The 23,028-nt window shown below is 37.5% G+C and overlaps 1 protein-coding gene across 4 annotated transcripts in view; it reads right to left on the bottom strand.

The window, feature by feature from the left end:
* The window catches only part of LOC128688378 (damage-control phosphatase ARMT1), a 74,253-nt gene that overhangs the window by 8,008 nt on the left and 43,217 nt on the right, over positions 1-23,028 (bottom strand). For all 4 annotated transcript variants that reach the window (XM_070086769.1, XM_070086770.1, XM_070086772.1 and 1 more), the window contains 4 exons: positions 18,530-18,695; positions 15,216-15,387; positions 2,256-2,424; positions 505-682 (listed from right to left, as the gene is read on the bottom strand). In XM_070086769.1, coding sequence (XP_069942870.1) covers positions 505-682; positions 2,256-2,424; positions 15,216-15,387; positions 18,530-18,695 — 685 coding nt within the window. The remainder of the gene's footprint in view (positions 1-504; positions 683-2,255; positions 2,425-15,215; positions 15,388-18,529; positions 18,696-23,028) is intronic.

The raw sequence follows: 23,028 nt of genomic DNA, 5'->3' as shown, positions 1-23,028 counted from the left end.
CGGCATGATAGTGGCTTTCTTTGCTCCAGTCATATTATGATATGTAAGCACACATTGTAACCTTTGCAAAGAAATAAATAATTTATTTATTTATTTATTTATTTAAGGAACATCCCTTGAGGGGAAAGTTCGCATCCTGAAATTTCGTTCGTATCCAGAAGCAAAAAATTTACCAAACAACGGTTCGTATCCTGAAAAATTCTCATGGTGGGGTGTTCGTAAGCCGAATTTCCACTGTATATATAAACAAAAGCTTCTGCAATATGAGGGCAGTAAGCCAGTGTAATATACTATGGAAGTAGATAGTAAAAGATAACCTAATGCATGATTTAAAATGTAAATATGACAAACTTAATGGGGCTTAGTAAACACTCCAAATGATTAGAAGTTAAGAAGTGAAGATCAAGTGGTGAAGCTGTGTCCACATAAACATAAGTACCGCAAATACACCGGAAAGCAGTTGTTACTTTTCTAAAAACTTATTAATAACTAAGTTCAATTTACCTTAAAGATGATTAGAGATGACTTGCTCAACTGAGAATATAGTTCAGGATCAATCTCCTTCATATCAGCAAAGTCATGACACAAAGTCCAAAATTTATTATTTACAATTTTCCACCGTCCATTGGAAATGTAACTTTGCCATTTGCTGGCCAGTACCCCAGCAGATCCTCCAGTTTCTCTGCAATAAAAAAAAAACACACCCATAAAAGTACAATAAGTACACGTGGCTGCAGACACCTTTTATCTCTAATACTCCTGTAAGGGAATTGCTAAAACTCCCTGTAGTTAACTCTTATACCATCAAGTCATCTCCAGATATTCAAACCATTATCAAAGATGTCTTGGACTCTCCAACATCACACACACTTCAACTTTAGCAACTGTCTGTCACCCAACATCTATACACTTCTCTAGTACATGAATTTTACATTTATCTCCTATGTTCATGTTCCACTTCCACTAATCCTAGGCATCCACTCACTTTTTTTCCTTCTTTGCTCTGTTGTCCCCTTACTTTTCTCCTGCACACTTCTGTGCTTGTATACCAGTATTGTTTCATAAGATGCAAAATTTCTTAGCTTCCAATGCTGCACCCTCCACTGTCCCCTTATATCACAATTTTCTACTGATTCCTGCTGTTCCTACTCCTTTACTCCTTTAGAAAGATTTGTTTATAAAAGAATATAAAATTCAGGAACACTAGACTAACTGACATGCTAAACAGATCCATATAACTGTACAGTGTGTTGCTGTATAGCCCTTGTGGCTTAGCGCTTCTTTTTGATTATAATAATAATAATAATGTACAGTGTGTTAAAAAGTCAGGGAGGAATTAAACACCCTTATCTTACTCCAACACCTACATGTACCTTTACCTTACTCCAACACCTACCAATAATTAAAAACTTTCACTGTTAAACAATCACTTTTTATGAAAATTATACTTCAGTTCATATGCTATTTTACTGCAGCTAGAGGTTTTAAGTATTTTATTGAGAACTTTAGTTTTTTATTAACACATCGGCCGTTCCCACCAAGGTAGGGTTGCCCAAAAAAGAAGAAACACTTTCATCATCATTTACTCCATCACTGTCTTGCCAGAGGCATGCCTACACTACAGTTCAAAAACTGCAACATTAACACCCCTCTGACAAAGTGCAGGCACTGTACTTCCCACCTTCAAGACTCAGTCCAGCTTGCTGGACTTGAGTATATACTCGATAAAAGATTTTCCTAGAACACTCTATGTATGCAGTTTCTTTTACTTTGTTATTTATTTTTATAGGAAACACTCCATCTAAAGAATAACTTCAATAACAGATTTGCTTTCATTTTCATATTGTATAATCTGGCACTGCTCATCATACGTATGCATGTGATGACATGAAAAACTAATGAATTAATATTTTTAACAAATTATTAAAAATATTAATTTTAAATTGTAAAGTCACACACTGCAGCTGAAGAGGTAATGCATCATGGCACCATTATACTAGCTGCAAGTCTTCATTAATAGAATCAAACTTTCAGGATAATAACACCACTGCACAATTTTTTACAATCATGCAATTTTAAAATAGCTGCATTATATATGTACAAATAAAAAATGTGCAGCAAAATGTTTAAATTGTGTACTCTGCAAAGTTAGCTGCCAACATGGAGCATGAAAGTAATGTATGTCAGATGTCTGTTTATCACCTGTACTTAAACTTTTCTCTTAAAGGTACAGTACAAAAAAATATTAATCATACCTGAGTTTTTCAATTGTCCAAGTCAGGTCGCTGTGTGTAGTATCTGAGACGAACCAGGGACGAATCTTAGGGTGAACGGTGAGAGAGGTAACGAAGCCTGCCTCCGTCAAGAAAGCTAACAAGCACAAGTCTGTGACTAGTTCAAATCCTGCATTATCAAGCACTAGCACTGTGGATTAAGAAGTTGAAATCATTACAAATTATGAAAGTCTGTTACAGTATATATTTCTCATGCAAAGAAGTTTTGAAAGGAAAATATATAGTATTTCCAACTCATCCTAACTCATAAGATGAAAAACAAAAAAAATATAAAATTGTGTTTCACTTGTGTGCAAATTTCCATATAGACAATTAAACAGTAAAAATTAAGAGTAATAATTATTAGTTTCATTCAAATGAGAAATAATTCCATAACATTAGCAAAACTAATGTTATGGAAAATTCTGAACATTTTTCCAGGTATTTTAAGCTCAATATCAGTTACCCCTTGAATCTCCTTGAACTGATATATATTTTATTTTTTTATTAACACACTGGGTGTTTTCCCACTGAGGAAGGGTGACCCAAAAAAGAAACACTTTAATCATCACTCACTCCATCACCGTCTTGCCAGAGGTGCGTCTACACTACAATTAAAAAACTGCAGTATATCTCCGCCCCTCCTTCAGAGTGCAGGCACTATACTTCCCACCTCCAGGACTTGAGTCCAGATTCCCTGAATCCCTTCATATATGTTACTTTGCTTATACTCCAACAATATGTCAAGTCCTAAAAACCATTTGCCTCCACTCGCTCCCATCTAACATGCTCATGCATGCTTACTGGAAGTCTAAGCCCCTTGCATGCAAAACCTCCTTTACCCCCTCCCTCCAACCTTTCCTAGGACAACCCCTACCCCGCCTTCCTTCCACTACAGATTTATACACCTTCCAAGTCATTCTATTTCGTTCCATTCTTTTTAAATGTCCGAACCACCTCAAAAACTCCTCCACTGCCCTTTGGATAATACCTTCTCCTAATCTTCAAGCTATGGATTCTCTGCATAATATTCATACCACACACTGCCCTCAGACACGACATCTCCACTGCCTCCAGCTTTCTCCTTGTCCCAACATTTACCATCCATGCTTTACACCCATACAAGAGAACTGGTACCACTATACTCTCGTACATTCCCCTCTACTTCCATGGATAACATTCTTTGTCTCCACAGACTACTCAGTGTATCACTCACCATTTTCCCCTCATCAATTCTATGATTCACCTCATCTTTCAAAGACCCATCTGTTGACAAGCCCACTCCCAAATATCTGAATACATTCACCTCCTCCATATCCCATCTTTTCTATGTTCACTTTTAATTTCCTTCTTTTACATACCCTCCCAAACTCATTCACAAACCTATGCACGTTCTCTTCAGAATCTCCCAAAAGCACAGTGTTATCAGCAAAAAACAACTGTGAAAACTCCCACTTTATTTTAGATTCTTTATCTCTTGCCAACACTTGAGCATTCATTTACCTTCCAACCCCATCTATAAACATACTGAACAGCCATGGTGATATCATGCATCCCTGTTTACGGCCTACCTTTACTGGGAAATAATCTCCCTCTCTCCTACATGGAAACAAACACATATGCAGTTTAATGTGATCCTTTATTGACAACGTTTCACCCACACAGTGGGCTTTTTCAAGTCACAAACAGATCTACCTTCACACACACTCTCCTACATACCCTAACCAGAGCCTCACTATCCTCATAAAAACTCTTAACTGCTTTCATTAATCTACCACCTATTCCATCAACTTGAAACATTTGCCACAGTGTTTCCCTATCCACCCTATCATATGCCTTTTCCATATCCATAAATGCAATGAAAACCTCTACCTTTATCTAAATACTGTTCACTTACATACTTCACTGTAAGCACTTGGTCTACACCCCCCTATGCTTCCTAAAGCCTCCTTGCTCATCTGCAATCCTGCTTTCCATCTTACTCTTCTTCTTTCAATGATAACTTTACCATACACCTTACCAAGCATACTCAACAGGCTTATTTCCCTATAATTTTTACACTCTTCATACAAATTTTACATGCCTTTATACAAATTAATTACACATGCTCTAAGTACCTTCCCCTCTTTCATACATTTATTAAATGCACTAACCATTCCAAAACTATACCTCCACCTGCTTGTAACATTTCTGCCTTGATGCCATCAATACCAGATGCTTTACCTCCTTTCATTCTACCCACAACCTCACGCACGTCCCTCACACTCATATCTTGCGCATCCTCACTCGTTTTAAAATGTATTAAACTTTTAGTTAAATATTATTATTTTTATTATTAACACATCGGCTGTTTCCCACTAAGGTAGGGTGGCCCGAAAAACAAAAACTTAAACCATCATTTACTCCATTACATTCTTGCCAGAAGCACGCTTACACTACAGTTATAAAACTGCAATATAAACACCCCTCCTTCAGAGTGCAGGCACTGTACTTCCCATCTCCAGGACTCAAGTTTGGCCTGCCAGTTTCCCTGAATCCCTTTATAAATGTTACCTTGCTCATACTCCAACAGTATGTCAAGTCCTAAAAACCATTTGTTTCCATTCGCTCCTATCTAACATGATCACGCATCCTTAATGGAAGTCCAAGCCCCTCACACACTAAACCTCCTTTACCCCCTCCCTCCAACCTTTCCTAGGCTGACCCCTACCCCGCCTTCCCTCCACTACAGATTTATATGCTCTTGAAGTCATTCTGTTTTGTTCCATACTTTCTACATGTCCGAACCACCTCAACAACCCTTCCTCAGCCTTCTGGATAACAATTTTGGTAATCCCGCATCTCCTCCTGATTTCCAAACTATGAAATCTCTGCGTTATATTCACACCACACATTGCCCTCCACTGCCTCCAGCCTTCTCCTTGTTGCAACATCCACCACCCATGCTTCACACCCATATAAGAGTGCTGGTATAACTATACTCTTACACATTCTCCTCTTTGCTTCCATAGACAAAGTTCTTTGTGTCCACAGATTCTTCAGTGCACCATTCACCATTTTCTCCTCATCAATTCTATGATTCACCTCATCTTTCATAGACCCATCTGTTGAGACGTCCACTCCTAAATATCTGAATACATTCACCTCCTCCATACTCTCCAATCTGATATCCAATCTTTCATTACCTAATTTTTTTGAAATCCTCATCACCTTACTCTTTCTTATATTCACTTTTAATTTTCTTCTTTTACATACCCTACCAAACTCATCCACAAACCTCTAAAACTTCTCTGTAGAATCTCCCAAAAGCAGTGTCATCAGCAAAGGGCAACTGTGGCAACTCCCACTTTGTGTTAGATTCTTTATCTTTTAACAATTATTAAAATCAGGGAAGCACTAAACCTGCAGGGATCATACAGTGAATGGGAAATGGAAGACAATCAAGTTCGAATCCAAGGGAAGGATAGATTCACTTCCTTGGATCAAAAGCTCCTAACCTGCATCAGGGTACTTCCCTGGAGGGAAATTTAATTGGGGATTATGCCCTTAACAAGGGAAAAGTTAGGTGAAGATTTGACCACTTGAGGCCCACCAGTGCCTACAAGTCTCACCTGACCATCAGTGTAACTCAAGCGTGAGCTCATTAGAGCCTTCACTTCGCCCCATTTTTAGAACTGACTGCTAAACCTTAAAGACATAGAAAAATAGCTTTAATTACTTGTCTACATACAGTATATATTGTGGTTATATACTATTACAATACTGTACATGGTATGCAATATTATATGTAGAAAGTTCAACTCATTAATAAGGCTGACTATAGGGAACTACAAAAATATTAATTATTACCTGGTTGATAACAGAATATTTTTTTTTTAACAAGTCAGCTGTCTCCCACCAAGGCAGGGTAACCCAAAAAGAAAGAAAATCCCCAAAAAAGAAAATACTTTCATCATCATTCAACACTTTCAACTCACTCACACATAATCACTGTTTTTGCAGAGGTGCTCAGAACACAACAGCTTAGAAGCATATACCTATAAAGATACACAACATTTCCCTCCAAACTGCTAATATCCCGAACCCCTCCTTTAGAGTGCAGGCATTGTACTTCCCATTTCCAGGACTCAGGTCTGGCTATATAAAAATAACCGGTTTCCCTGAATCCCTTCACTAAATATTACCCTGCTCACACTCCAACAGATTGTCAGGTCCCAAATACCATTCGTCTCCATTCACTCCTATCTAACACGCTCACGCACGCTTGCTGGAAGTCCAAGCCCCTTGTCCACAAAACCTCCTTTACCACCTCCCTCCAACCTTTTCGAGGACGACCCCTACAGATTTATACGCTCTCCATGTCATTCTACTTTGATCGAATCTCTCTAAATGACCAAACCACCTCAACAACCCCTCTTCAGCCCTCTGACTAATACTTTTATTAACTCCACACCTTCTCCTAATTTCCACACTCTGAATTTTCTGCATAATATTTACACCACACATTGCCCTTAGACAGGACATCTCCACTGCCTCCAACCACCTCCTCGCTGCTGCATTCACAACCCAAGCTTCACACCCATATAAGAGTGTTGGTACTACTATACTTTCATACATTCCCTTCTTTGCCTCCATAGATAACGTTTTTTGTCTCCACATATACCTCAACGCACCACTCACCTTTTTTCCCTCATCAATTCTATGATTAACCTCATCCTTCATAAATCTATCCGCTGACACATCAACTCCCAAGTATCTGAAAACATTCACTTCTTCCACACTCCTCCTCCCCAATTTGATATCCAATTTTTCTTTATCTAAATCATTTGATACCCTCATCACCTTACTCTTTACTATGTTCACTTTCAACTTTCTACCTTTACACACACTCCCAAACTCATCCACTAACCTTTGCAATTTTTCTTCAAAATCTCCCATGAGCACAGTATCATCAGCAAAAACCAACTGTGTCAATTACCATTTTGTATTTGATTCCTCATAATTTAATCCCACCCCTCTCCCAAACACCCTAGCATTTACTTCTTTTACAACCCCATCTATAAATATAATAAACAACCATGGTGACATTACACATCCCTGTCTAAGACCTACTTTTACCGGGAAGTAGTCTCCCTGTCTTCTACACACCCTAACCTGAGCCTCACTATCCTCATAAAAACTCTTTACAGCATTTAGTAACTTACCACCTATTCTATATACTTGCAACATCTGCCACATTGCTCCCCTATCCACTCTATCATATGGTTTTTCTAAATCCATAAATGCAATAAAAACTTCCCTACCTTTATCTAAATACTGTTCACATATATGCTTCAATGTAAACACTTGATCTACACATCCCCTACCCACTCTGAAACCTCCTTACTCATCCACAATCCTACATTCTGTCTTACCTCTAATTCTTTCAATTATAACCCTACTGTACTCTTTTCCTGGGATACTCAGCAAACTTATTCCTCTATAATTTTTACAATCTCTTTTGTCCCACTTCCCTTTATATAAAGGGACTATACAAGCTCTCTGCCAATCCCTAGGTACCTTCCTCTCTTTCATACATTTATTAAACAAAAATACCAACCACTCCAACACTATATACCCCCCCTGCTTTTAACATTCTGTCATGATCCCATCAGTTCCAGCTGCTTTACCCCCTTTCATTCTACATAATGCCTCACACACCTCCCCCACACTCACATCCTGTTCTTCACTCCTAAAAGATGGTATACCTCCCTGGCCAGTGCATGAAATTACCGCTTCCCTTTCTTCGTCGACATTTAAAAGTTTCTCAAAATATTCTCGCCATCTACCCAAAACCTCCATCTCCCCATCTACTAACTCCTCTACTCTGCTTTTAAATGACAAATCCATTCGTTCTCTAGGCATTCTTAACTTGTTTAAAACTCACTCCAAAATTTTTTCTTATTTTCATTAAAATTTCTTGACAGTACCTCTCCCATTCTATCATCTGCTCTCCTTTTGCACTCTCTCACCACTCTCTTCACCTGTCTTTTACTCTCCATATACTCTACTCTTCTTATAACACTTCTGCTTTGTAAAAACCTCTCATAAGCTAACTTTTTCTCTTTTATCACACCCTTTACTTCATCATTCCACCAATCACTCCTCATTCCTCCTGCATCCACCCTCCTATAACCACAAACTTCTGCCCCACATTCTAATACTGCATTTTTAAAACTATTCTAACCCTCTTCAACCCCCCCACTACTCATACTTGCACCAGCCCACCTTTCTGCCAATAGTTGCTTATATCTCACCCGAACTTCCTCCTCCCTTAGTTTATACACTTTCACCTCCCTCTTGCTTGTTGTTGCCATTTTCCTCTTTTCCCATCTACCTCTTACTCTAACTGTAGCTACAACTAAATAATGATCCAATATATCAGCTGCCCCTCTATAAACATGTACATCCTGGAGCCTACCCATCACCCTTTTATCCACCAATACATAATCTAACAAACTACTTTCATTACGTGCTATATCATACATTGCATATTTATTTATCCTCTTCTTCATAAAATATGTATTACTTATTACCAAACCTCTTTCTACACATAGCTCAATTAAAGGCTCCCCATTTTCATTTACCCCTGGCACCCCAAATTTACCTACTACTCCCTCCACAAAATTTTTGCCCACTTTAGCATTGAAATCCCCAACCACCATTACTCTCACACTTGGTTCAAAACTCCCCACGCATTCACTCAACATTTCCCAAAATCTCTCTCTCTCTCCTCTACACTTCTCTCTTCTCCAGGTGCATATAAGAACATAAGAACATAAGAAAGCAGGAACACTGCAACAGGCCTACTGACCCCTACAGAGCAGGTTCATGTGTCCCTCCTGGATTAGACCAATGACCCTCCCCAGATTAGCCCAATGACCCACCCAGTCTGGTCACCTCCACTCAAGGATGGAGCACTGTACCAGACCCAGCAGCACAAGCTAGTCAGGTTCAACTCACACCCACCCACACCCACTCGTGTATTTATCTAACCTATTTTTTAAACTACACAACGTTTTAGCCTGAATAACTGTACTCGTGAGTTTGTTCCACTCATCCACAACCCTATTACCAAACCAGTGCTTTCCTATATCCTTCCTGAATCTGAATTTTTCCAACTTGAAGCCATTGCTGTGAGTCCTGTCTTGGCTGGAAATTTTCAGCATGCCATTTACATCCCCTTTATTTATTCCTGTTTTCCATTTATACACCTCGATCATATCCCTCCTAATTCTATGCCTTTCGAGAGAGTGCAGATTCAGGGCCCTCTGTCTATCCTCATAGGGAAGATTTCTGATACATGGGATCATCTTTGTCATCCTCCTCTGTACGTTTTCCAGAGCATTTATATCCATTCTGTAATACGGTGACCAGAACTGAGCAGCATAGTCTAAATGAGGCCTAACCAAGGATATATAGAGTTGAAGAACAACCTGAGGACTTCTATTATTTATACTTCTAGATATGAAGCCAAGAATTCTGTTAGCTTTATTGCAAACACTAATGCATTGTTGTCTTGGTTTTAGATTACTGCTAACCAGAACTCCTAAATCCTTTTTGCAATCAGTAGTATTAAGATCTACATTATTTAGTTTATATGTAGCATGGTTATTTAACTGTCCAACATTTAGAACTTTGCATTTGTCAATATTAAACTGCATCTGCCACTTCTCCAACCATTGCATCCGTCTATTCAAATCATCCTGGAGTGCTCTAGTATCCTCATTAGAATGAATTGGACGGCCTATTTTGGTGTCATCAGCAAATTTGCTTATGTCGCTATTTATTCCCTCATCTTTATTTTACTCCACATAATCCTTGAATTAATACATTTGTAGTCCCTCTTTTCCTGCCATAACTTATCCTTCAACATTATTGCTACTCCTCCTTTAGCTCTAACTCTATTTGAAACCCCTAACCTAATCCCATTGATTCCACTTCACTGAAACTCTCCCAACTTTGTTTCACTTAAAGCCAGGACATCCAGCTTCTTCTCATTCATAACATCCACAGTCATCTCTTTCTTATCATTTGCACAACATCCACGCACATTCAGCCTTCCCACTTTGACAATTTTCTTCTTATTCTTTTTAGTAATTATTACAGGAAAAGGGGTTACTAGCCCATTGTTCCTGGCATTTTAGTTGACCTTTACAACACGCATGGCTTACGGAAGAAAGATTCTTATTTCACTTCCCCATGGATATAAAAGGAAAAGTAATAAGACCAAGAACTATTAAGATAAAACCAAAGAAAACTCAGATGAATGTGTATAAATAAACATGTACATGTATGTGTAGTGTGACCTAAGTGTAAGTAGAAGTAGCAAGACGTACCTGTAATCTTACATATTTATGAGACAGACAAAAGACACCAGCAATCCTACCATCATGTAAAACAATTACAGGCTTTCGTTTCACACTCACTTGACAGGACGGTAGTACCTCCCTGGGTGGTTGCTGTCTACCAACCTACTACCAACAACAGTATACACTGTATATCATTGATTTTTTCTTCTTCTTTCACCAAACCAAACCAGCCATATCCCACCAAGGTAGGGTAGCCCAAAAAGAAAAACAAAAGTTTCTTTTTTTAACTTTAGTAATGTATACAGAAGGGGTTACTAGCCCCTTGCTCCTGGCATGTTAGTTGCCTCTTACGCATGGCTTATGGAGGAAGAATTCTGTTCCACTTCCCCATGGAGATATAAGTGCGTGCTGGAACTAAATGATTCAAAACTGTTTACACCAGATGGCATCAATTCACAAATTACTATCTCAAATCTTTGAGCTTTGCCACTTTCTGGAATATTTACCAGTTAACAAATACAGTACAAGTCTGGGTCAGATGACAATGCAAACCTTCCGAGAAAGAAACACTGTAACCAAAAAAGAAACACTGCTTTCTGTCTAATCTGGAATTGTTAATCTCAAAATCTAATTGGAGAAACAGTTTGTTTACCAGTAGAATGTTTTTGATATACAGTTGACCCTTGAACAACATGGGTTTGAACTGCATGGGTCCACATATACAGTGGAACCTCAAAAATCGAATGTATCACATATCGAACGTTTCAAAAATAGGACCATTATTTCGGACAAACTGTCCCTATTATCGAACGCGCCCCTATTTTCGGACTGCCGGGTACAGGACCTGTCTGCCACCCGCTCTGTCTGCGTCCCTGCACAGGCGCTATGAGCAGTCTACCTTTGTTTATGCTTGAGAGAACACTAACCTGCACTCTCATTCACACATTTTACGATTATCTCGTTGTGTTTAGTGCTTGTGGGACTGTGAAATAAGCTGCCCAAAGAAACTTGCTAGTGGTACCCCTGTGGTAAAGAAAGTGAGAAACACCATAGATGTGAAGAAGGAAATAATACAGAAGTATGAGAGTGGTGTGAGACTTGAGCATGCCAGGATGTATGGGAAAAACAAGTCGACCATTGGTTCTATCCTGTCAAAGAAAGAACAAATCAAGGAAGCTGATGTTATGAAAGGTGTTAATATAGGGAGTGGATGAGGTGTCTTCTTCAAAGATTAAGGAGATTTGTGCCAAGTGGAATGATGTCTAAATGTTTGTGCAGAAGTACCACCCTGAGCAAGCTGAAACAAGCCATCTTTGCAATAAGTTCAGTGACAGAACCATGTCCCATTTTAGGGGAATGTTAAAGAGGCACCAGAAACAGAGGACTGTGGACAGTTATTTTGTGAGACAGGGGTCCAGTGACTCTCAAGCTGGTCCTAGTGGCATTAGAAGACAGAGAAGAGAAGTAACCCCAGAGAGGGCTTTACCTGAAGTCCTCATGGAGGGGGATTCTCCTTCCAAACACTAACCCCAACTCCCTCTCTCCTCCTCCCTATCTTCCAGATGCCATCACCAATCTTCAATAAAGGTAAGTAAAAATGTTATTTTATATGTATTACTATACATAATTACAAACTATAGTATTTGTTGTATGTAAAACTGTAATTAATCTCTATAAAATGTATTTTTTGTGTGAATATTTTTGGGTTGCTGGAACGGATTAATTGTATTTCCATTATTTCTTATGGGAAATATTGCTTCGAATTTCAGACTTTTCGAATTTAGAACTAGCTCCTGGAACGGATTAAGTTTGATTTTTGAGGTTCCACTGTACGCAGATTTTTTTCAATAAATATACTGGAAAATTTTTTGAAGATTTCCAACCGAAAAACTAAGAAAAAGTTAAATATGTTATGAATGCATTAAATATATATATATAGATGCATGTCTATTTTATCATTTACTACCATAAAATATATACAATTCTATTATAAAAAGTTAAAATTTATCAAAACTTACGCATACAAATAATTACAGATCATATTTGTTCCAAGCACGTCGAGAGAAATGTAAACAAACGAAGATGCAATAATGTAATATGATAACAATAATAATAATATAATTATTATTATAGTAATAACTAAGTGCTAAACCCACAAGGGTCAATAATATAATATATAATAATCTTTCTTTCAACAAACCGGCCATATCCCACTGAGGCAGGGTAGCCCAAAAGAAAAACAAAAGTTTCTCTTTTTTAACTTCAGTAATGTATACAGGAGATGGGGTTACTAGCCCCTTGCTCCCAATATATAATAATATATAATAATAATAATAATAATAATAATAATAATAATAATAATAATAATCAGGGCAATGTGTGGTGTAAATATTATGTAGAAAATTCGGAGTGTGGAAATTAGGAGATGGTGTGGAGTTAATAAAAGTATTAGTCAGAGGGCTGAAGAGGGGTTGTTGAGGTGGTTTGGTCATTTAGAGAGAATGGATCAAAATAGAATGACATGGAGAGCATATAAATCTGTAAGGGAAGGAAGGCGGGGTAGGAGTCGTCCTCGAAAAGGTTGGAAGGAAGGGGTAAGGGAGGTTTTGTGGGCGAGGGGCTTGGACTTCCAGCAAGCATGACTGAGCGTGTTAGGTAGGAGTGAATGGAGATGAATGGTATTTGGGACCTGACAAGCTGTTGGAGTATGAGCAGGGTAATATTTAGTGAAGGGATTCAAGGAAACCGGTTATTTTTATATACAGCTGGACTTGAGCCCTGGAAATGGGAAGTACAATCCCTGCACTTTAAAGGAGGGGTTTGGGATATTGGGAGTTTGGAGGGATATGTTGTGTATCTTTATACGTATATGCTTCTAAACTGTTGTATTCTGAGCACCTCTGCAAAAACAGTGATTATGTGTGAGTGAGGTGAAAGTGTTGAATGATGATGAAAGTATTTTTTGGGGGGATTTTTTTTCTTTTTGGGTCACCCTGCCTCTGTGGGAGACAGCCGACTTGTAAAAAAAAAAATTATTACTACTACTACTACTACTACAGATTGTACATGTTTCATTCACAGTCGAGAGAAATGTAAACAAAGGTAAAGATCCAATAATATAATACTGAAGTGGTGAGGTGTAGTGTTGAAGAAGCTATCAAGAATGGAAATTGTTTTGCCTCTTTTTAACAGCTGAAATATCAGGAAATTAAAAAGTAGATAATGCCCCCAAGGAGAAAGGGTCCCAACTGGTCCCAACTGGAAGATGATCAAAGTATAAGCAGATAGATTCTCCCAGTAAACACTTAGAGCCAATTTTGATTTTTATTATTACAATAACTCATATCTTTTATCAGTCACAAACTTATCAAAAGCCACTAATGGAGTTTTACTCTTGAACCACTTGCTTATATTAACAAAATACAATAACACTACATTTATTACTGTACTCTTAACCCTTTCAGGGTCGAGAGGCCTTCTCCTAAACTTGTTCTCAGGGTCGAAAATTCTTTGGAAAAAAAATATTATTTTTTCTCATGAAAAGATAGAGAATCTATTCCCGTTCATAATAACACCAAAAGTATGAAATTTGATGGAAAACTTATGGAATTATGCTCTCATGAAGTTAGCGGTCTCGACGATGTTTACGCATCGGCGATTTCACCCACTTTGAGCCCTATTTTCTGCCAATTCCAGTGTACTAGTTAACAAAAAATCATAACTATTTCGCTAGAACTCCATTTTTTCTATCGAATGAGTATAAGAAACCACCCATTTACCAATTTCAACTATCCAATAAAGTGGTCAGAAATTAGCAATTTTGCCAATTTCACACAAATTTCAAAAGATGCCAATTTCCAAACAGGGTCCAGAATAAACAAGACAGACATTCCTGGCACTAAAATAACATTTCCTCTCTTCATCAGTTACGTCTCCAGGTCCCTCTTACATTTCTTTTGCTTTCCACTTTGAATTTTTATTCTCACAAAAAATAGAAGATTTACTGCTATGCAGACTACTGTAGAAATGTAGAAATGGTATAAACAACATCAGCACACTTGTGAAAGAATATTAGACTTGCCAGTTGACGTGTATTGGACGCGTGGCAGGATTTGTTTACTTTTGAACTTTGGCAAAAATCGAACATTTCTGCTACTTTGAGCTCAATTTCAAGGTACTTTTCATTGTGAAACCAATCAAAATCATCTCAATTTCTGTAATATCTCTTCCATTCTATAAAATGAAACCAGGAAAACTAGAATACAACCATAAATACCATACAAAAATACAGTGCAAAGTCACAGTTTTAAACCAAAATCACAGTCAAAGTTTTTTTTCTCATTACTCACTGTGTGTTGCAGGATTTTTTTTATACTGTGAACACTGACTACATTGACCCATTCTTTCATACATAGGCCTACCAGCTTTCTCTCGCTAGATTTGAAGGCGCTAGAATTTACACGTACTAGTATGTCAATAACCCTGGTGCGTAAGCCGTACTAGTACGTCGGAAACCCTGAAAGGGTTAAATAAGCATATAAGGCATTTATTAATGTTACAAAAACAAAAATTACAGATAATACTAACTCACCAATATCTCTTTGGTCTTCTGGAAGAGCTACTAGAAGTTGCCACAGTGATTCTGAATTGTTTACAAGAATTTTTGACTGCAGTTTATCCAGTAAGAGTAATACATCTGAATCTTGAGATTTGTCAGCCCCACCAGATATGCTAAGATCACATCTGTTACCCCATAAGCTAATCTGGAAGAATATTTATACTGAGTTATTAGTTTCTGAAGATAGCCATATTTTTTACAGCCTTACAAAAAAAAAAAAGAAATACAATTATTTGTTACAATATTCAATATCTCCTTCCTATACAATGTCATCATATTCTTCAAAGCTTTCCAGTGCTGTTATTCTTTCTTTTTTTTTAACACACCAGCCATCTCCTACAGGGGTAGGGTGAGCCAACAAAAAGGAAACCCCTTTTACAGTCATTCATTCAATCAGTGTTGCCAGAGGCATGCTGACATCACAGCTCAGATAACCTTCCAAACCACGTTATCCCTACCCCTCTTCTAGAGTGAAGGCACTATACTTCTCACCTTCAAGACTCAATTCTGGCTAATCAGTTTCCCTGAATTCATTCATAAATGTTATCCTGCTCACACTAGACCACGTCAAATCATAAAAACTACCTGTTTCCACTCCTATCTAACATATTTGCATAAGCCTGTTCTTTCTACCAGTTATCATAGCAGTCACAAGGAGCATTGGAATGCTTCTAGCAGAAATTAAAGGCTACAATAAAAGCTTTTTGAATGGAATATTTAAGAGATTGGGATGAGAGTTACTGTTATAGGCGTTTGCTATCAAAAAGAGTGAACAAGGTCTTGGTTATAATCCCTTTGAACTAATATATATGGACAAACAGTTTTAGGGCCATTTTTTTTTTCAACGAACTGGCCATATCCCACCAAGGCAGGGTGACCTAAAAAGAAAAACAAAAGTTTCTCTTTTTAAATTTAGTAATGTATATAGGGTAAGGGGTTACTAGCCCCTTGCTCCCAGCATTTTAGTCATCTCTTATGACACGCATGGTTTAAGGAGGAAGAATTCTGTTCCACATCCCCATGGAGACAAGAAGAAATAAACAAGAACAAGAACTAGTAATAAAATAGAAGAAATCCCAGAGGGGTGTGTATATATATATGCTTGTACATGCATGTGTAGTGTGGCCTAAGTGTAAGTAGAAGTAGCAAGACGTACCTAAAACCCTGCATGTTTGTAAGACAGAAAAAAGATACCAGCAATCCTACCATCACGTAAAACAATTACAGGTTTCCGTGTACAGTGCACTCTCCTTGGGTATGGTTTGGTAATATCTTCATGAGCAACAAATTTTCAATTGTATTAAAAACTTGATAGTGACTAGTAAACCATAGCTTTCATGAGTTTTGTAAATTCATTTAGAAATTCCTTAGCTCTTTCCAGATCAAGAGATGCAGCTTTGACCCATTTCCTAGGATGAAGCTTAGCAATCAGAACTTATTCACAATAATGGATTGTTCTACCCGCTATCTTAAAGCAATCCTTATCAGGAAGATTAACTCTCACTTCGTTGTTTGGGCACTGGTACATTTTTTCGCCCAGTTTAAGGGAAGGACTAAGACAGTAAAACATTATGTAACTAGTCTTTTGTGGAAACACGTCTAGAGATACCTCCATTGAATAGTGAAGAATAATCCTTCCTCTATAAGCCATGTGTGTCATATGGAGCTAGTAACCCCATTTTTTTTTTCAACAAACCGGCCGTATCCCACCAAGGCAGGGTGGCCCAAAAAGAAAAACGAAAGTTTCTCTTTTTAAATTTAGTAATTTATACAGGAGAAGGGGTTACGAGGCTTCTGCTCCCGGCATTTTAGTTGCCTCTTACAACACGCATGTCTTACAGAGGAAGAATTCTGTTCCACTTCCCCATGGAGATAAGAGGAAATAAACAAGAACAAGAACTAGAAAGAAAATAGAAGAAACCCCAGAGGGGTGTGTATATATATGCTTGTACATGTATGTGTAGTGTGACCTAAATGTAAGTAGAAGTAGCAAGACATACCTGAACTCTTGCATGTTTAAGAGAGAAAAAAGACACCAGCAATCCTACCATCATGTAAAACAATTACACGATTCCGTTTTACACTCACTTGACAAGACGGTAGTACCTCCCTGGGCGGTTGCTGTCTACCAACCTACTACCTACCTAGTAACCCCATCTCCTGTATAAATTTCTAAATGACAAGAAGAAAAACTTTCATTTTTTCTTTTTTGGGTCACTCTGCCTCATGTTAAAAAAAAAAAAAGTCTAGAAATGAAGTGTAAGCTAATGCTAATTTACTGTCAGCAGTTATTGCTGTAATTTTCCCAAAAATATTTTCTAAAGAAGGGAGATTAAAGTGATGATTTTTGTCTCCATCCTTCTATTGCACACAGAATGAGCATCATGCCATTTGCAGGATATTCATGGAAACCAAAATGCTTATCTGCATTTTCAAGACAATTTTTTCTTAGTTCACTTACGTGTTACAACACTGGGCAGGGCAAGTTGTAGAGGAAAGTCTCCTTACTTTCCTGTGTGATGCAATATGACAGGAAAAACATAACTAGATACTGCTCCCACTATGTAACAAAACATTGTCAATAATGCATGTGTGCCTTTATCCACAATGCTGATTTATCAAATTTTGGTGAATAAAAAAACTCCATACACCTGCTGTCCATGTTTACCTATCAGTAAATAGGTGTCTGGGTGTATTACTTTACATTAGGACATATGTCAGGGGCTGCTAACAAAGATGTAAAGAGAAACACCACAAAATTTTAGTAGACGTCTGATAAAACTCATTCTGAGGAAAAGTTAGCCACCAATAAAAGCATGTAATTGTGTCCTAGAGTGGCACTAACTTTCCATTTGTAAGTCAACATTAGTATTTATACATTTCTAACAATTAAGAAAATACACAATACAATGGACCCTCGACTAACGATATTAATTGGTACCCGAGAACGAATATCATTAGTCGAGTTTTTTTAGCGTTAGTCGAGGCAAAATGTTAGCGTTAAAATGTATCGCTAGTCAAATTTAACGTTATACGATGCCATCGTTGGTCGAGGGTCCACTGTATAATACTTTTCAAACTGAATCATGTTAGATTTTCTTCTTGGCTCCAATTTTGGATCTCACATTTTTTCTTCATCATATATAATACTTCACACTGTATACACTGTTATAAATGCAAATCTGAAAATAAAATAAAAAAGCAATCTTAACTCAATTCTTGCACATATTTATTAAAAATATGAAGACTAACTAAAACAGACTAGTAAAATGTTAATTATGCCTCACCTCAATCAGCTTAATAACATGTTGCTTCAATTGCTCTTGCGAGAATGTAGAAATCCTACCACAGAGAGATAGTACGTGTACTGCCAACGCTTCTATTGCTTCTTTTGAATCAATCAAAGCATTTCTTTTCTGGTCCATGAAGGGATCAAAGTCTTTAAGAACATTACTGAAATGCAATAAAAATATTTATTGTTTTCTAAATTATTAAAATATATTTATATATATATTGGAGGCAGTGGAGATGTCATGTCTGAGGACAATGTATGGTGTGAATATAATGCAGAGAATCCATAGTTTGGAAATTAGAAGGAGGTGCAGAGTTACCAAAAGTATTATCCAGAGGGCTGAGGGGTTGTTGGGGTGGTTCGGACATGGAGAGAGGAATGAACAAAATAGAATGACTTTGAGAGCGTATAAATCTGTAGTGAAGGGAAGAAGGGGTAGGGGTCGACCAAGAAAAGGCTGGAGGGAAGGGGTAAAGGTTTTAAGTGCAAGGGGCTTGAAGTTCCGGCAAGCATGCATGAGTGTATTAGATAGGAGTAAATGGAGACAAATAGTTTTTAGGGCTTAACGTGTTGTTGGAGTGTGAATAAGGTAACATTTATGAAGGGATTCAGGAAAACCAGTTACAGGGTTACTTATAGTTTGGAGGGTCATCTGAACTATGAAGTCAGGGCCCTTCTGGCAAGAGTGATTGAATGAATGAATGAATGATGAAAGTGTTGTCCTCTATGTTGGGTCACTCTACCTCAACGGGAGACAGTCAGTGTAAAAAAGAAATCAAGTACTATATATACTAAAGCACTTTTCAGAGCAGACAAAAGTATCTGTGATGAAAAATAAAGCATGACAAGGAAAGAATGAAAATGTAAGTTACTATATAAAAAAAGGGAAAACACCGACACCTTTGTTAGATACAGGAGAAAAAAAAAGGAGATATGGTAAGCATTCCCAAAGGACACTATAAAATACTTTTTACCCAATGGCTGACTACTGAAATGGCATCAAAGAGGAGGTACTATATGCTACAACAAATGAAAAAACAGTATTACAATACTGTACAGTAGGGCCCCACTTATATGACAGGTTAGGTTCCAGGCTACCACTGTAAAGCTAAATGCCAGATAACAAGTTTACACTAACTTATATTAACAGTAGAATTAGGCATCAAAAAATAATAAAAAGTAAAATACATATACAGTACATTAACATTACTTACCTTAAAATATCTGTAGTCTTAATGTAGGGTGAGAGGCGAGTAGTATTTATTGTAGGAAGTGAGGTGTAGTAGGTTTGGTAGCTAACCTGGCTACCGCACTTAGGCATAATATACGATATTTAAAGCAGCCCAAAGTGATAAAATACACACACAGTACACTCATTAATTACCTGAAAATGTGTGTAGTCTTAATGTAGGGTGAGAGGTGAGTATTTGTTGTAGAAAGTCAGGTGTGGTAGCTCCTACACCACCTACCACACCTACATGAAATATACAACTTAAATTTAAAGCGCCCCAGAGCAATTATTATTATTACCATCAACATACCTTGACCTTGTTCACTGAGTTCAATCATTTCTAACAACTACCCTTAGATGACATCATAAACGAGAGAAGAGATGCAGAGAATTGTAAACAGACGAAGGCATAAGGGGAGTCACTCAGTCAGACGTGTATTAATACCTGTCTACTTTGGTTCAAACAAGTATGTTTGCATTGAGTTGTTGAAGCATTTACCCCACAATACAAACACTTACAATGTGTACAAATTGTCTTCATATTAGTGCAGTAGAATAAATAGCTACAGATGAAGGAATATGAAAGGAATAATTTTCTACAGTTACCCCCAGTAATACTATAGTGTACACACTTTCTCTTGTATTGGACTAGAGAAAATGTAATTCTTGCCGTCACTCCGACAAACCACCCAGCTACCACATCTCATATTTATGTCAAATTTATTCTACTGTGGGTGTATGTATCATGTTTTTATGTTATGTAGAGTGTTTCTTAAATAATTTTGAAAAAAATATCACAGGTGGAGTAATGAAAATGTCTATACAGCCTCTCCTCACTTAGCGATGTACTCGTTTACAGATGACTTGGACTTATGACGGGCTCTCTGACCAGTATGCATAGAGTAGAACTTTGGTTTTCGTTTGCCTTGGTTTTCGTCGAATTCAGTTTTCGACAACTTTTTTCATCAAAATTTTGTCCCAGTTTTCGTTCATCACCTCGGTTTTCATCAAGCTGAAAGTGGTCCGCCATACTGAATGTGTCCACCTGCCGGTGCCCACACAAAGCATCCCATGCATTCTGAGTCAGTCTGGCTTTGTTTCTCGTCAGTGAGCATTACCCTGTCCGTTCATCCGAAACACTTTGTAATAATCCATTGTTTCTTGTGCTTGTTTATTGAGTGTGACTGCTAAATAAGCCACCATGAGGCCAAAGAAAGGTCCAAGTGCCAGTCCTTTGCTAAAAAAGGCGAAAAACAAGATTGAATTCAAGCAAGAACTTGTAACAAAGTATGAAAGTGGAATGAGTTGCAAAGTTTTGTAGAAAAATATCACTACCACCCTCTACAAATGTAGAGGGTGGTAGTGATTGTGGTAGAGGGTGGTAGTGATGTGGTAGAGGGTGGTAGTGGTTGTGGTAGAGGATCTAAGGTAGATTCTGTGTGCAATTTCAAGATTATTTTACCGAACCTTACTCCACCTTGCTACCTCTCATTTGTATTAAGTTTACATAAGATTGTAAAACAGTTAACCACTACTTCTTGTCTAGTTTTAAGTATAGTTACTATGTACTAGCATCTTATCTAGTTTTAATTAGTTACTATGTATTAGGATTAGTCTGGCCAAAATGCCTCGGCATGATAGTGGCTATCTTCGTACTTAGCAAATCAAAATTGTAATTGCACATTATAACCTTTACAAAGAAATAAACTTTACTTACTTTACTAGTGATGGTGGTAGAAATAACCTCTCTTCCCTCTCCCCTCCTCACCGTCTTCCATACACCAACAAGTCTTCAATGAAGGTAGAAGTTGTACCAGAACGGTATATAATACCAGTATTGTATACCATTCTTGTACAACTTGTCAGACACTGCAACATCATGGAATCTTGGTTCAAATGACATCTAAACGATCTTCACGACTACTACAACTTTCCCATCCCTTTGGGTATGACCTACTTCCACTGTGGAATCCCGCCTACCAGTGACTTTGCCCTCATCTGCTACCCGTCCCAATCCACCTGGCGTTAGTATATAAGCGCCAGTCTCCTTGCCTCTGCTCCAGAATCTTCACGACTATGGTGCTCTTCACACCAACTCCAAGGCTGAGGGACTGATTACCTCATCTTTTGTATATAGTTCTACTGTCTTCAAATTATGTCCTAGAATCTGTATTGCTAAAGCCACTGGATGGCAAAACGTCTACAGTAAAGATACTCAGATGTTGCACATGTGTCTCAGTTGTGAAAGGTAAAAGTGATGTTAAATGTTCATTTATCCATTTCATTAGTCCTTTAAATTAGTTTCTCATTGTTTTCTGTATGTAAAACTATAGTTATTCTCTATAAAATGTATTTTTTGTTAATACTTTTGGGCGTCTGGAACATATTAAATGGATTTATATTATTTCTTATGGGAAATATTGCTTCAGTTATTGCGAATTCGGTTTTCATCAGACTTTCTGGAATGAATTAATGACGAAACCGAGGTTCCACTGTACCTAAATAATGTATATTAGAGCTGATTTCCTCTATTCTGTTTATTACAATATACAGTACACTACTGTATAAATACAGAGGAACCTTGACTTACGAGTTTAATCCATTCCAGGAGCTAGCTCGTAACTCAATTTACTCGTATATCAATTAATTTTCCTCATTTAAATTAATTGAAAAGCCATGAATCCGTTCCTGAACTCTTGAGAGCCAAGAAAAAAATACTTGAATATGACAATATTACCAACTATATGGCTTATTTGTCTATCACAATTCATCTAATATGACATAATAAACAATATAATTAACACAGAAACATGATATATACTCTAGAATTAATAAAATAGGCCATAATACAGTGGCAGAGGCAGCGGCGAATGTGTCCATCATTTCCTGTGTGTATATACTGAGAGTATCTTCCCGTGCTCTTATTGTAAGAGAAAAGAGTATTTTTGAGGCTAACTGCAATAGATCACTATTTTTCTAAGGAAAACGCTGAAAATATCGTATATAAACATAATAAATCATAATATACTACAGAATGTAAAGAAATAATAAACTGTTTATATAAAGTGTATATGTACTTATACACTGAACATAAGTGATACAATTTGTTTTGTTTAATCACTGAACATAACTGATACGGTATCTCCTGCGAGCTGCTTCTCTCTCAACCACGTCAGCAGCAACTTCTCCATCTTTTCATGGACAGAGGTTCGCAGCTTAGACGTTATTGTAATGCCCTTGGCTGGCACTATATTTATTATTAT

This window comes from Cherax quadricarinatus, chromosome 19, assembly GCF_038502225.1.
Source record: "Cherax quadricarinatus isolate ZL_2023a chromosome 19, ASM3850222v1, whole genome shotgun sequence".
Lineage (NCBI taxonomy): Eukaryota > Metazoa > Arthropoda > Malacostraca > Decapoda > Parastacidae > Cherax > Cherax quadricarinatus.
This window is presented reverse-complemented; position numbering and strand designations above follow the sequence as displayed.